Source organism: Macaca mulatta, chromosome 10, assembly GCF_049350105.2.
Source record: "Macaca mulatta isolate MMU2019108-1 chromosome 10, T2T-MMU8v2.0, whole genome shotgun sequence".
Classification (NCBI taxonomy): Eukaryota; Metazoa; Chordata; class Mammalia; order Primates; family Cercopithecidae; genus Macaca; species Macaca mulatta.
The window spans coordinates 88,738,620-88,755,493 of NC_133415.1; the positions used below are offsets into that span (position 1 = coordinate 88,738,620).

The 16,874-nt window shown below is 43.0% G+C and overlaps 1 protein-coding gene across 3 annotated transcripts in view; it reads left to right on the plus strand.

Moving 5' to 3' along the window:
* Positions 1-16,874, plus strand: part of PHF20 (PHD finger protein 20) — a 186,820-nt gene that overhangs the window by 138,951 nt on the left and 30,995 nt on the right. For all 3 annotated transcript variants that reach the window (XM_015149104.3, XM_077951704.1, XM_077951705.1), the window contains 3 exons: positions 5,060-5,158; positions 5,843-6,007; positions 9,240-9,418. In XM_015149104.3, the coding sequence (XP_015004590.1) occupies positions 5,060-5,158; positions 5,843-6,007; positions 9,240-9,418 (443 nt within the window). The remainder of the gene's footprint in view (positions 1-5,059; positions 5,159-5,842; positions 6,008-9,239; positions 9,419-16,874) is intronic.

The window sequence follows — 16,874 nt, forward strand, 5'->3', positions numbered from 1 at the left end:
GTCATGTGTAAAATTTAAGTCCAGTATTTCTTTGTTTTTTGCCTCGATGATCTTTCTAATGCTGTGTCAGTGGGGTGTTGAAGTCCCCCACTAAAATTAGGTGGCTAAGTCTTTCTTTAGGTCTAGAAGTACTTGTTTTAAGAATTTGGATGCTCTAATGTTGGCATATTAGGCATCTATAATGCCTAATTTATAGATTAGAAACTAAAGTGCAGATGAGATGGATTAATTTGAACCAGTATTTACAGCTCTAACAGGTGGTGGAGCTATGATTTGGATCTGTTGTGAAGCCCATACTCTCACCTTGAGGCTCTGCTGTCTTATGATTCCAGGCCCTGGAGTGGGAAATAGGAGTGCCTCCCTGCAGGAGACTTCCTGTGCACATGGCCATCTAGGGATTTCTGCCTGTTGTCACCTTGTCTACCCCTGTTCCTCAGGGACTCACCTGGCTTAGCTCAGTCCTTGCTGGGCAATTCTCTGTGTCTTCTCTAGGGCCTGCAAGTTGTGCCACTGGAGTTTACAAATGACCACCATCTTTAGCCAGATAACCAGGCATGCCCTAGCATTGGGCAGTTTTCTTCTACATCTTGCCCTCTCTGTCTCAAGGATTTAGGACCTCGATTATGTTGCTGCTTCAGGCAGTTCTGCTACTGACAGGATAAATTCTGTTAGCATTTCACTAAGCTGATGGGTATAATTACTTTAGTTGGAGGTCACTAAAACCTGAATTTACAAGTAAAAACTGGATCAGGGAGCAGTTTGTGTGTGTGTGGTGGGGGGTTGGGGGTGAAGGTACAACAGATAATATCCCTCCTTTGCTGAGATCCTCCAGTGGCTTCCTAAATCACTCATAGTAAAAGCCAACTTCCTCACAGGGCCCTTCATCATGATCTGCTTCTAGCCTCCATCTGCTTCTTTCCCTCACTCAACCTAATTCTAATTTCAGTTCCTTTGGAGCCATACAGATCTCCTTGCTATTTCTTGATTTCAAATTCCAGTTGTTCATTGCTGGCATATAGAAAAGCAATAGGTTGGCCGGGCGCGGTGGCTCAAGCCTGTAATCCCAGCACTTTGGGAGGCCGAGACGGGCGGATCACGAGGTCAGGAGATCGAGACCATCCTGGCTAATACGGTGAAACCCCGTCTCTACTAAAAATACAAAAAACTAGCCGGGCGAGGTGGCGGGCGCCTGTGGTCCCAGCTACTCGGGAGGCTGAGGCAGGAGAATGGCGGGAACCCGGGAGGCGGAGCTTGCAGTGAGCTGAGGTCCGGCCACTGCACTCCAGCCCGGCGACAGAGCGAGACTCCGTCTCAAAAAAAAAAAAAAAGAAAAGCAATAGGTTGTTGTATATTAACCTTGTATCTTGTAACCTTGCTATAAGTGCTGTTTTGGCAATTTTTGTTTTGATCAATTCTTTGGGATATTCTGCATAGACAGTCAGATCATCCTCAAACAAAGGTAGTGTTATTTCTTCCATTTCAATCTATAGAGCTTTTATTTCCTTTTCTGGCTTACTCCACTAGCTAAGATTTCCAGTAAAATGTTGAGTAGGAGTAGTGAGAGACGCACCTTGCTTTGTTCCTGATCTTAAGGGGAAAACATCCAATTTCTTACCATTAAGTATGAAGTTGGCTGCAAAGAAGTTCTTTATCCAGTTGAGGAAATTCCCTCCTATCCATAGTTTGCTGCCCCATCAGCTTTTTAGGTTGGTGCAAAAGTAATTGTGGTTTTTGCTGTGACTTTCAGTGGCAAAAACAGCAATTACTTTTGTACCAACTGAATAGAATATAGCTCTGTGAGGGACAGGGGGTGTTATCTGTCTTTGTTCATTGCCGTATCCCTCCTCCCTAGCATGTGCCTGGAAGATAGTATATGCATGGTATCTGTTGACGAAATGAATTGAAACCATGGCTAATAATACGGTGGTAGCCAAGAAATTGTAAAAATGAGTTTTGTTTTTATGTTTGGGGAAGACCCTGTTCCCAGGATCAATGAAAAGTAAAAATTATTGATAGCTTTTTTGAAATTCAGGAGGCATCTGACCATGTTTTGCCCATCTACTTTCTTTGGGCCTTGGTTTCAAAAATGAGTGCTTTTACAAATTGGTCTAAGTTCTCTCCTAGCTTTCATGTTTGTTGACTTTCTTCTCTAGTTGCAGGGTATTTTAACAGTTAAGGAGCTCAAATACCCTTAAGTCCTATGTTCTGTAGCCAGTACATCAACTCTGCCTATAGCTTCCAGGCTTGCCAGTCAGTAGGCACAGCCCACTGTTCCTTTCTGATGGTTCCCGAGTGCTCATTTGGGAGAGGGGCCTGGTTGCAGTGCAGACATGGTGCTGGAGAGTCAGACCAATTTGCTTTCAAATACCTATGTGATGTCAGGTGGGTGATTTCACCTCTCTGAGCTTCAGTTTCCCTGCCTGTAAAAAGGGAATGATATACACACCAATTAAATGAGATATTTGTGATTTCCTTGCACACAAGTGCTTAGTTAAAATGGAATCTGATTGCCTACCCTGCCCCACACCTGCTTTGTGGAGATCTTGATTCCGTATCAGAATCACTTGGAAAGTGTTTTTAAAATCCTGATATCCTTGAAAAAATTATGCTAAATGAAAGAAACCAGACACAAAAGGTCATGTATTGTATGGTTCCATATTTATGAAATATCCAGAGTAGATAAACCCATGGAGTCAGATGCAGGTTGATGGGGCTGAGGGGAGGAGTTTAGGGGAGGAGAAATACTGCTTAATGGTAAAGGGTTTTACTTTGGAGTGATGGAAGTGTTCTTAGAACTGTATCAAAGTGGTTGTACAACATTGTGAATGTACTAAATGCAACTGAATTGTTTTCTTTATAGCTTTATTGAGACTTAATTATACAATGAACTGCACATATTTAAATGGTATAATTGGTGAGATTTAACATATGTTTATACCCAACTATCACCACAATCAAGATAGTAAACATATTCCACTTCCTCCCAAACTTTCCTCATGCCCCTTTTTAGTTCCTCCTTCCCACCTCTCCCCTCCACCTGAGCTCCAGGCAACCACTATTCTGCTTACTGTTACTTATGGTTTGTTTTCTGTCTTTTTTTTTTTTTTCCGAGACCGAGTTGCGGTGTTGCCTAGGCTGGAGTGAAGTGGCGTGATCTCAGCTCACTACAACCTCCACCTCCTGGGCTCAAGCGATTCTCCTGCCTCAGCCTCCCAAGTAACTGGGGTTACAGGCATGAGCCACCACACCTGGCTAATTTTTGTATTTTTAGTAGGGATGGGGTTTTATCATGTTGGCCATGCTAGTCTTGAGCTCCTGACCTCAGCTGATCTGCCTACCTTGGCCTCCCAAAGTGCTGGGATTACAGGTGTGAGCCACCATGCCCAGCCGGTTTGTTTTCATTTTGTAGACTATTATAGAAATGGAATCCTGCAGTGTGTACTTGTTTTGTCTGGCTCCTTTCACTCAGCATACTTTGAGATTCACTTATGTTGCTGTTTGTACCTTTATTGCTGATAAGTTTTCCAATGTTTGGATACATCATGAATTATTTGCACATTCACTTGTTGATGGACATTTGGGCAGTTTTCAGTTTGGGGCAATTACAACTAAAACTGCTATAAGCCTTCATGTATAAGTCTCTGTGTGGACATAAGTGATGCTTTCTCTTGAATGGAGATGTTGTAGTGGATGGCAAGGTCATAGGATACATGTACGTGTAAACTCTTGATATGTAAAAAGGCATGGTGAATTACTTGAAATCCTACAAGTATATTTGGTAAGAGAAGAAGAAACGACTGGATTTTTTTTGTTTGTTTTGGAGACAGAGTCTCACTCTGTCGCCCAGGCTGGAGTGCAATGGTGTGATCTGGGCTCACTGCAACCTCTGCCTCCTGGGTTCGAGCAGTTCTGCTGCCTCAGCCTCCCAAGTAGCTGGGATTACAGGCGTCTGCCACCACGCCTGACTAATTTTTATATTTTTAGTAGAGATGAGGTTTTGCCATGTTGGCCAGGCTGATCTCAAACTCCTGACCTCAGGTGATTCACCTGCGTTGGCCTCGCAAAGTGCTGGGATTACAGGCATGAGCCACCATGCCCGGCTACAACTGGATTTTTCAATGGTGAGGCTATTAATTTTGAAAACTGATCTCAGTAGAGTGGTAGGTGGGAAGCTTTTTAGATTGTGATTAGGAAATACCCTGAAGGGAGAAGTTTGGACAGGGAGGATTGACATCTTAAGGAGTTTTGTTATAGAGTAGAGAGGATGAAGTTTTGGTATTTGGAAGGCATGAACTGTTCATTTAAAAATAACTTTATGTTATATGAATGGCACCTCAATTTTTTAAAAAAGAGTGAAACAAGCAACAGAACCCTGGCTGGACGCGGTGGCTCACACCTATAATCCCAGCACTTTGGGAAGCTGAGGTGGCTGAATCACCTGAGGTCGGGAGTTCAAGACCAGTCTGGCCAACATAGTGAAACCCTGTCTCTACTAAAAATACAAAATTTAGCCAGGTGTGGTGGCATGTGTCTGTAGTCCCAGCTACTCTGGAGGCTGAGGCAGGAGAATCGCTTGAACCCAGGAGGCGGAGGTTGCAGTGAGCTGAGATCGTGCCACTGGGTGACATGGCAATGAAAACAACAACAAAAAAATCAGATCCCCAGGTGATTCCAGTATGTAGCCAGGGTTGAGGAGCAGTGATCCAAGTAGAGTTTTGCAAACTTGTCTGTAAAGGGCCAGATAATAAATATTTTCAACCTTGGGGACCATAAGGTCTCTGTCCTCACTACTCAGCTCTGCTGTTGAAGTGTGAAAGACACATAACCAGTGAGCATGGTGTGTTTCACTGAAATCCATTTACAATGACAGGCAGTGGGCCAGAGTGTGCTGAGCTGGACTGAAAGGCTAAGTGATGGAGGCATGGCTCTGCCACGGGCAGTCTGCTCCAGACTTCCCAGGTAGAGCCAGGCCCACTGGACATGCTTACTTAGGAAAATAATAAGCACCCCAGCATTGAAAACAAAATGTTAAAATGCCAACATTTGTGTTTAATTCTAGCTACAAAGGACAAGGAAAAGAATAAAGAGAAGAAATTCAAAGAGTTTGTGAGAGTGAAGCCAAAGAAGAAAAAGAAAAAGAAAAAGAAAACCAAACCTGGTAATTTTTTTTTCCTCAGGGTTTCACTTAGGTTTCCTTACTATGAGTGGGGAGCGGTTGCTTTCTCCCATTATGGTCTCTGAGCCTGTGCTGAGCAGAGGAAGGACCAATAGTCCCTTACCAGGACTGTGGGCTCAATCTAGTATGGGCCCTGGAAGGGGAGGCGCCCACTCACCCAGGTGTTACAAAGTCCCGCTGGCATTGAAAAACCTTCTCACTTGCTGCATTGGCCAGTGTGCCCTGCTTCAGGATGGTACAGATGAAGGCATCGAAGTGTAAGCGGATGTGCAGGTGAATGACGGTATTTGTTCACACACATGACTCTGAAAACACATCTTTGAGCCCTCTCGAGAAAGGATTCCCTTCTTAAAAACTGTGTCTAGCCCTCACAAAAATGTTTAGAAAAATCTGTATTCTGACTTTGGGACTTAAAGGATGCCACGTTTTATTCTCAAGTGTATCTTCTAGCTTAGAAAAACAATCGTATCAGGAAAAGAGGAGAGGGGCGATGCTGAAGAGGGGTGTTTGGGCCCCTGCATCTGCTCTCCACACCTCTTTTTGGTTGAATTGTCCCTGAGCCTTTGTGCTGCTTGAAAAGGAGGCTTGTTGGTTGGATGAGATTGATTCTGGAATGCATCACTGTTATCTAGGGTTGTTCATTCTTTCCTGATCCTGTTCTTCCAGAATGCCCCTGCAGTGAGGAGATCAGTGACACCTCCCAGGAACCTTCTCCACCCAAGGCATTTGCTGTTACCAGGTGTGGGTCCTCACACAAGCCAGGGGTCCATATGAGCCCGCAGCTTCATGGCCCAGAATCTGGACACCACAAAGGGAAAGGGAAAGCACTGGGTAAGGAGGCTCTTCTGGCCTGATCATTTGCTGATAATTTATTGGAAAATACAAGCATACCTGGGAGATATTACCAGTTTAGTTCTAGGCCACTACAATAAAACAAATAAAGCTAGTCACACATAATTTTTATTTTCCCAGTGTTTACAAAAGTTATGTTTATACTATATTGTAGTCTGTTAAGTATTCAGTAGCATATGTCTAAAACAATGCATATACCTTAATTGAAAAATATTGCTGTGCTGAGAAATGTCAAGTTTTTTGGAGTAAGTCCTCAAAAGCATACACAACAAATACAGAAATGGACAAGTGGGATTGCATCAAGCTGAGAAGCTTATGCACAGTAAACTAAACGATTAATAAAGTGAACCGAAAACCTACTAAATGAAAGAAAATATTTGTAAACTATTCATTAACAAGAGATTAATAACCAGAATATATAAGAACTCAGCTCAATAGAAAAATTATTCAATAGAAAAATTGGTGGCCAGAGTGGTGGCTCACGCCTGTAATCCCAGCACTTTGTGAGGTGAGGCAGGTGGGTCACTTGAGCCCAGAAGTTCGAGACCAGCCTGGCCAACATGGTGAAACCCCATCTCTACAAAAATACAAAAACTTAGCCAGGCATGGTGGTGTCCGCCTTGTAATCCCAGCTACTTGGGAGGTTGAGGCAGGAGAATCGCTTGAACCCGGGAGGCTGAGGTTGCAGTGAGCCGAGATCACGCCACTTCACTCCAGCTTGGGTGACAAAGCCAGACTCTGTCTCAAAAACAAAAACAAAACAAAACAGTAAAATATGTTATATACACACACACACACACACACAATATATATGTAAAAAAATCAGTAAAATGTTATATATATACATATACACACACACACACACACACACACACATATATACATATGTGCTCAACCTAATATGGGCCCTGGAAGGGGAGGCGCCCACTCACCCAGGTGTTACAAAGTCCCGCTGGCATTGAAAAAACCTTCTCAATTGCTGCATTGGCCAGTGTGCCCTGCTTCAGGATGGTACAGATGAAGGCATCGAAGTGTAAGCAGATGTGCACGTGAATGACGGTATTTGTTCACACACACAACTCTGAAAACATATCTTTGAGCCCTCTCGAGAAAGGCTTTATATATATTATATATTACATATATATATATATATATATATATATATATATATATATATAACATTGCAACCTCTGCCTCCCAGATTCAAGCGATTCTCCTGCCTCAACCTCCCAAGTAGCTGGGATTACAGGCGTGCGCCATCACGCCTGACTAATTTTTTTGTATTTTTAGTACAGACAGTTTCACCATGTTGGTCAGGCTGATCTTGAACTCCTGACCTTGTGATCCACCCACCTCGACCTCCCAAAGTGCTGGGATTACAGGCATGAGCCACCGTGCCTGGCCTGTTACATTTCTTAAACCTTCCTTTGAGATAAAATTAGTTTAGTTCTTCCATATGTTCTGAAAAATGTGACATATGTGTTCATTAGGTCAATCTTGTTTTGATGTAATGTTTAAAAATTTGAACTAGCAATACATTTCATTGTGTTAACTGACAATGTAAAAAATGAAAGCTGGGTGCAGTGTCCCACACCTGTAATCCCAACACTTTAGGAGGCTGAGGCAGGTATATTGCTTGACCCCAGGAGTTCAAGACCAGCCTGGGCAACATGGCAAACCTTGCCTCTACAAAAAATACAAAAAAAGTTAGCCGGGTATTGTGGCATGCACCTGTAATCCCAGCTACTTGGGAGGCTGAGGTGGGAGGAACACCTGAGCCCAGGAGGTCAAGGCTGCAGTGAGTGCATGCCACTGCACTCTGGCCTGGGTGACAGAGTGAGACTCTGTCTCAAAAACAAAAATCAAAAACAAAAACAAAAACTCTGTAGACAGTGAGGAATGAGGAAGGGGAAGATTCCAGGGATAATCAGAGGTAGAATCATTTGAGGCCTGATTAGTTATAATCACAGCTAACTTTTACTAAGCGCTTGTTCTGAACCAGACCCTATTGTAAGTCAGGCATAACTATTAATATTTTATTACACTTCACAGATAATGTATTTTTTTTACAAACTGAAGGTATGTGGCAGCAACCCTGAAAGTCTATTGACACCATTATTCCAAAAGCAAATACTCACTCTGTGTCTGTCAGCATTTTTAAGCAATAAAGTATTTTTTTATTTTTTATTATTTTTATTTTATTTATTTATTTTTGAGACAGGGTCTCATTCTGTCACCCGCGCCAGAGTGCAGTGGCATGATCTTGGCTTACTGCAACCTCTGCTTCCTGGGTTCAAGTGATTATCCTGCCTCAGCCTCCCCAGTAGCTGGGACTGCAGGCGAACCACCACACCTGGCTAATTTTTTGTATTTTTAGTAGAGACAGGGTTTCAACATGTTGACCAGGCTGGTCTCAAACTCCTGGGCTCAAGTGATCTACTCACCTTGGCCTCCTAAAGTGCTGGGATTACAGGCATGAGCCACTGTGCCCAGCCTGTTTGTCTTTTGAGAAAAAGTCTCATGCTGTCACCCAGGATGGAGTGCAGTGATGTGATCATAGCTCACTGCAGCCTCAAACTCGTAGGCTCAAGGGATCGTCCTGCCTCAGCCTCCTGAGTAGCTGGGACTATAGACATGCATCGCCGTGGCCAGCTAATTCTTTTTTTCTTTTAGTGGAGATGAGGTTTTACCATGTTGCCCAGGCTTAACTTGACCTCTTGAGCACAAGCAATCCTCCTCCTTTGGCCTCCCAAAATGATGGTATTAGAGGCATGAACCACCATGCTCAGCCTTTGTTTACAGAGTTTTAAAGGTAGCTCTGGATACAGACAGACTGTAAGCCAGGTGCTGACTGGATGGGGTGAGGCTGAAGAACATGTTAGAGTTGTCAGGGATGGTGGTCTCTGTGGTTCATGGGGAGTTGTAGCTCCTCTGCCACTGAGTGCTATGATCTTGAGTAGCCACTGCCCTTGGGCTTCATTCTCTCAGTGAAATGCAGAAGTGGAGTTGAGTTCACTGCCTGGCAGCATGCCTCGTTTGAGCTGTTACTAAATGACAGATCCAAGGACAGATTGGCATCCTCGTTTCCTTGCCCTATGAATGTTCTTGCTTGGAGGAGTGGGACTATAAGGTCATTTTTCATTCTTGACAATCAAAGGGGTTTTAATTTTATAACCTAAAATAGTAACTATTGTTTTCCCTTTCCTCGTAGAGGAGGATAATTTGAGTGAGTCCTCTTCTGAGAGCTTTCTCTGGAGCGATGATGAGTACGGCCAAGATGTGGATGTGACCACCAACCCAGATGAGGAACTTGATGGGGATGACCGCTATGACTTTGAGGTGGTCCGTTGCATCTGTGAGGTCCAGGAGGAAAATGACTTCATGATTCAGGTAGGGAGGACTTCCAGGAAACAGGTCTAGAGAAGCACAAACTGGTCCTTGAAGGGAATTTTGAGGCCAGCAACAATGGCAAGTCATACCAGAGCCCCAGATAGACAGCATGAATAGCAGCAGACTGAGCTTTGCTTTTTGGTTTGGCTTCCTCAGAGTTCCAGGCTGCCATACATAGTCCACTGATGGAGTAAGAGAGGACTTTAGGGATCACTGAGTCTAAACCTCTCATGCTCTGCTTGAAGCAACTGGGACCCGCAAATGGGAAGGGCCTTGCCTGTGGTCACAAAGTGAGGAGTTGAGCAGCAGGGACTGAAATCTTTGGAGTGGCAGTTTAATCTTCCCATGGACTCTTATCTTCTCTTTGAGGTAAATTGTCTTTGTGATCATGCAGGCTGGCTTTATAACTTCTATGTTTCTTTTTCTTTATTTTCCTGACATTTGCGTCTGTCGTCTCTATCTCTGAGATGTGCCTGTGGTGGGCGGGACCTCCTTACCTGCTTGGGGAAACCATGCCTGGCCAGCACCTACCTGCCCTGGCCCTTGTCTGTAAATCGCAGTTCTGGGAGAGGTGGCGCTGGCTGGCTGGCTCCTAAGGGTGTCACAAGTTCCCTGGGTGTCTTGACAGCTGCCCAACTGGCTTGGGAACCTGAAATTTTAAAAGTCATGATTATATTGGTTAGGGTTTTTTTTAGGGGCAAGTACAAATATTGTTGGGAAATAGACTGGGTCCCAGGACTCAGAGGCAGGGCTGCCTTCAGGCTCAGAACCTGGAATTCCATCTTGAGGGCCTTTGTCTGCCTTGTTTCCTGCTACTCTGGAGTCCTTTTGGTTCTTTTTGATTTTATTCCTTGCTTATTTTCTTGGAAAATGAAAAATGGTCACCTTTGGCCTTGCCCCAATTTTACATTTTTGTGTTCAAGAGACTAGGTAGACCAAGGTCAGAATCTTAGTCCCAATTCTAAATTTCTGAGTAAGGAATTCCAGCCAAATTTAGATCAGATATTAGTTTTTGGAACAGTCACTTGTGGCCAGAGGGGAAACAGTTTGTTATGGGTCAAATGCTCTCCCCTTGTCTAGTTATCTGGTCTGGTGGTAGTAGAGCTTACAGATTATCGACAGGGGCAAAAAGACTGCCTGGGGCCCCCCTGTGTTATATTATAACGTGAATGGGGGTTCAGGGGTTATTCCCAGTAAAGGGGGTGGCTGCCCATCGTCCAATAAGAATCTATATAGCCTACTGAGATTATGAGAAACAGGCCCAGCCCCTTTGGCTTGCTTTCTGTGATAGAATATTATTTCCTTGCCCTTTCAGTACTGTAGGTTGGCATGGCATGGATTTTTTTTTTTTTTGAGACAGAGTTTCGCTCTTGTTTCCCAGGCCGGAGTGCAATGGCGCGATTTTGGCTCACCACAACCTCTGCCTCCCAGGTTCAAGTGATTCTCCTGCCTCTGCCATCCAAGTAGCTGGGATTACAGGCATGTGCCACCACGCCCAGCTAATTTTTGTATTTTCAGTAGAGAAGAGGTTTCTCCATGTTGGTCAGGCTTGTCTGGAACTCCCAACGTCAGGTGATCCACCTGCCTTGGCCTCCCAAAGTGCTGGGATTACAGGCATGAGCCATTGTGCCTGGCAAAATGTTTTTGTTATGATAATTTTTTTTTTTTTTTTTTTTGAGACGAGTCTTGCTCTGTCACCCAGGCTGGAGTGCAATGGCACAATCTCGGCTCACTGCAACTTCCGCCTCCTGGGTTCAAGCGATTCTCCTGCCTCAGCCCCCTGAGTAGCTGGGACTACAGGTGCCTTCCACCACGCTCGACTGATTTTTGTATTTTTAGTAGAGACAGTGTTTCACCATATTGGCTAGGCTGGTCTCGAACTCCTGACCTTGTGATCTGCATGGCATGGAGTTTTGAAATTCACTTTTGGACCTTGACTTAATATACAGTTGCATTTTTTCCTCTCATTCTTTGAATTTGTTGTCTTTGTATTCAACAGTCCCCTTTCCTTTTATTTCTTGAAACATTGGGACTTTGCCGTAGCTCTTTAAACTTTCAGAACAACTAGAGATGAGTAGATGTATTTGCTTTTTTGCCTTTTATTTTCCTAGGGCTTTTAGAAAACACTTATTTTGAAATAATCATAGATTCACAGGAGGTTGCAAAGAAATGTACAGGAAAGTCCCATGAATTCCTCTGCTGGTCTTCCTCCCATGCCAACAGCCCATAAACCCACAGTAGGATATCAAAACTACAAAACCAGTTGACATTGGCACAATCACTAGAGCTTATTCAGATTTTCCCAATGATATACACGTACTCATTTGTGTGTGCATATAGCTCTGTGTGCTTTCATTACAAGTATAGCCTTGTGTAATCACTCCCACAATCAAGGTACTCAGGTTACTAAGACCATGAGATTCCCTCCTGGTACCCTTTATAGCATACTTATCCCCAACCCTGGAAACACTAAACTGTTTTAACTGTCTATATGTAATTTATGACTCTTGGTTAATGGAATCACATGGTATGTATCTTTCTGAGAGAGGCCCTTTTTACTCTGTATAATATCCTTGAGATTGATCCATGTTGTTGTGTGTTTCAGTAGTCATTTATTCCTATTGTCCAGTAGTATTCCATGCTATGGATGTACCACAGTCGTGCTCTTTTTGTTAACAGAACTAAAGCAACTCTATGGAGCTAAGGTAACTGTGTCCAGCTGAGTAGTGATTTAAAGTTATTGGAGTGTTTTCAGAAATACCATCTCACCTCTAACAAGGCTATCTCAAGTCACTTGTTTGGGAAAACAAAATTACGAAGATATGATTTTGTTCATCATTGTAGAACCATTAAATAAGTCATCAGATTATGATTTGAACCCAGGGGCACCCAGTCAAGTGCTCTTTCCCTAAGGGGCCTTAGCTATGGGGATTTACATTTACAGTTGAGAAGTGAAACAAGAAAAATTCGTTTTTGAAACATAATAGTACCATCTAGACTGGCTGACCAACCCTTCCCCAGCACCACCAGTGCACACACGCATATACATACACACATACATACACACACTTTAGGCTGAGGGAGAGTCTTGTCTTTTTGAATAGCCTTCATAGTCACCTCTGGGATTTAAGGGTACCTGATATTTAAGACCTTTAGTATACTTTGGTTCAGTGGTTTTCAAACATTTTTGAATATCAGAACCCCTTTTCAGAACCCCTTTTCCTAATGGACTGTTTCATAGAACCCCAAAATATGTAACAGGTAACAGCAATAGTTTTGAAAGTTCAAAATGGATGATCTTTACTTGTGAGGTCGGACATGTGAATGGTGGGCATATTCCCATGATTCTGATATGCTGTCAGAGCTCTGAGTGACAGACAGTTGCTGACTTGGAGCACTTCAATGGCTCATTTGTTTTTCTCTATTTGGTTACACAACAGTGAGACACGCGTGATGCACATGGCCATTGTCAGGGTGATTTTTCCTGAACAGCATGCTGTGTAGTTACTTTGATTAATCAGAGATGGGAGGACAAGCTCCGTTTTGAGGTCAACATAATACTGAGCTATCTTAGCAATACAAAATTGTGTGTGGTGGCGGGCTTCACTGTCTTAACATTTGACTTGGAACATGTTTGAGCGCGCATCTTTTTTTTTTTTTAATTGTCCTATGTTAAAAACACACACATTTTGTAGACTCTCTGAAGCCCTGTGGACTACTATTAGATAATTGTTGGCTGGGCATGGTATAATCCCAGCATTTTGGGAGGCTGAGGCAGGAGGATTGCTTGAGCCCAGGAGTTCGAGACCGCCCTGGAAACATAGCAAGACCCTATCTCTACAAAAAATAAAAAATAAAAAAACTAGATGGATATGGTGATGCATGCCTGCAGACCCAGCTACTCCGGAGGCTGAAGTGGGATGATCACTTGAGCCTGGGAGTTCAAGGCTGCAGCAAGCCGTGGTCGTTCTGTTGCACTCCAGCCTGGGTGACAGAATGAGACCCTGTCCCCCTCCAAAAAAAAGAAAAGAAAAGAAAGGTTATATAACTCAGACTATTATTTTTTAGTAGATTTTTTTTTTAAGTTTGTTTTTAAAAGGATGTTAAAGATCTTTAGTTTCTACTCTGTCATCCTTGAGCATATGCTCAGTTCTAGGCCTTGTTAGCCTGACAGATTTGCCCTTTATCTGCCTGTTAAAATCTTCAGTGGGTGAGGAATGAATGTTCCTCCTGGCAAGGCTATTCTGCCTAACAGTATGTAACCCATTTCTGATCCACTCTGGTACTTTCTCCATTGACTTTTCTATAAGTAGCAAGGGTCTTGGGGTGTTTGAGGGTAGAGGTTAATGTGCTGTTATGTGCTATATGAAGAAACTAATTTCGGGGCAATCGGGGCCACCAGGAGCATGGCGAAGTCAGGAGCCAACTTGATCACCCACTTCCCCGGCTCCACAAGACCTTGTGTCTCGAGCTCACTTCAGAGCTTCTTGGCTTTTGTTCCAGAGGACTTTTCTGTGCTGTCCACCTGAACCAAGAATGTCCACCTGGCTTTGTGTTAAGGAGAGATAGTTTCTGACTGTCTTGTCACTGAGAGCAATGTACCTTTTCCACTCAATAACTTTAGCAAAAGGCATAAATTTAGAGGGAGCTAGCTAGAACAAATACAGTTTAAACTTTTAAAATGTATTCACCATCTAATTAGGAAGACATGAATAAATTTTTCTTAAATCTTTACCTTAAATTGATATTTTGAATAATCCTAGAATACATTTAGAGTGTGTTTTCTAGAAGCGTATGTATTACTATAGAGAAATAACTTTTTGGATCATTTTCATTATATGGGTAGTATCAACATCGTTCATATATATCGCTATTTGATCTTATTTACCAGTGCTAATTTAAATCACTAGAAGGTTAAAATCCTACTTAATAATCATGGTATTTGAGGAATCTGGCTACCACATAAAAATGAACATCAGGAAATACATTTGATATTTAAATTATTTTAATTGCCATAGAGCAGGTTTTGTTAAGCTTTTTTAAACAGCTAGATAATAAATTTTTAGGTCTTGTTGCGCATACTGGATTTTTCTTTGAGCAGGTGTAGGCAATATGTAAAACAAATTTTCACCTGTATGGTTGGGTGCAGTGGCTCACATCTGTAATACCAGCCCTTTGGGAGGCTGAGGTGGGCAGATCACTTTAGGCCAGGAGTTCAAGACCAGCCTGGGCAACATGGCAAACCCTGTCTCTACAAAAAATACAAAAATTAGTTAATTGTGATGGTACACACTTGTCGTCCCAGCTTCTCAGGAGGTGGGTGGACCACTTGAGCCTGGGCAGTCAAGGCTGCAGGGAGACGAGATAGTACCACTGCACTACAGCCTGGGGAATAGAGTGAGACCCTGTCTCACAAAACAAACAAACAAAAACCCCTAAACAAATGAATATGGTTGTGTTCACGTAATACTTTATTTACAAAACAAGTCAAGTTGGCATTGGCACATGGGCTGTAGTTTGCTGACCTTTGCCCTACAACAACAAGTATTAATATGTATTAAGTGCCCAACTCCAGTAAAGATTATGTAGCAGTTTTAAAAAGAAGCCCATTTTAATGACCTAGCACTGTGGCTCACACCCATAATCCTAGCACTTTGGAAGGCTGAAGCCTTTGAGTCCAGGAGTTCAAAACCAGCCTGGGCAACACAGAGAGACCCTGTTTCTACAAGAAATTGAATAAAAATTAAGTAAATAAAAATTTAAACAAAGAAGCCCATTTGAAAGTTTTGGTTATTTTAAAATTCATATTATTTGTTGGTACCTAATGCACTGACATAATTCAAAGTCCAGAAAGCACACAGAGAAATACCTTATCACCAGAGAAATACCTTGTCACCAACCACCCATTCCCTAGAGTCAGCCCTTATCAGTTTCTTGTATATCCTTTCAGAAACATTCTATGGCTAAACAAACAATAGCAAATGTATTTTTTCCTTTTAAAAATTTTTCGGTAAAATACACATAACATTAAAAGTTACCCTTTTTATTTTTATATTTTCCTTTTTTGAGACAGGGTCTTGCTTTGTCACCCAGGCTGGAGTGCAGAGGCACAATCACAGCTCATGGCAGCCTCCAGCTCCTGGGCTCAAGTGATTGTCCCACCTCAGCCTCCTGAGTAGCTGGGACTACATGCACACACCATCACACCTTCTAATTTCTTTAATTTTTTTTGTAGAGATGGAATCTCACTATGTTCCTCAGGCTGGTCTCAAACTCCTGGCCTCAAATGATCCTTCCTCCTGAGCCTCCCAAAGTGCTAGGATTACAGGTGTGAGCCACCCTGCCCTGCCTAAAAGTTGCCGTTATGACCATTTTTAAGCATACAAGTCAGTGATATTAAGTACATTCACATTGCTTTGCAACCATCTCTTTTTTGTTTAAATGCAAATGTTCGCATTTTATGTGTAGTATTTTCTTTTCTTTTCTTTTCTTTTCTTTTCTTTTCTTTTCTTTTCTTTTTTCTTTTCTTTTTGAGACAGAGTTTTGCTCTTGTCGCCCAGGCTGGTGTGCAATGGCGTGATCTCGGCTCACCGCAACCTCCACCTCCTGGGTTCAAGTGATTCTCCTGCCTCAGCCTTGCGAGTAGCTGGGGTTACAGGCATGCACCACCATGCTTGGCTAATTTTGTATTTTTAGTAGAGACGGGGGGGTTTCACCATGTTGGTCAGGCTGGTCTTGAACTCCCAACCTCAGGTGATCCGCCCGCCTTGGCCTCCCAAAGTTCTGGGATTACAGGCGTGAGTCACCGTGCCAAGCCACATGTATAGTATTTTTAACATCTTTTTTCATTTAGCAATATGTAAGTTAAAAACAATTTTATTTTCTGCATAATGGTTGAATCATACTTTATTTATTTTATTTAATTTATTTATTTATTTATTTATTTATTTATTTATTTTTTGAGGCGGAGTTTCGCTCTGTCTCCCAGGCTGGAGTGCAGTGGCCGGATCTCAGCTCACTGCAAGCTCCGCCTCCCGGGTTTACGCCATTCTCCTGCCTCAGCCTCCCGAGTAGCTGGGACTACAGGTGCCCGCCACCTCGCCCGGCTAGTTTTTTTTGTATTTTTTAGTAGAGACAGGGTTTCACCATGTTAGCCAGGATGGTCTCGATCTCCTGACCTCGTGATCCGCCCGTCTCGGCCTCCCAAAGTGCTGGGATTACAGGCTTGAGCCACCGCGCCCGGCCTACTTTATTTTATTTTATTTTTTTGACAGAGCCTCACTGTCACCCAGGCTGGAGTGCAGTGGCATGATCTCGGCTCACTGCAACCTTCCTCTCCTGGGTTCAAGTGATCCTCCTGCCTCAGCCTCCTGAGTAGCTGGGACTACAGGTGTGTACCACCACGCCTGGCTAATTTTTTGTGTTTTTAGTAGAGATGAGGTCTCACCATGTTGGC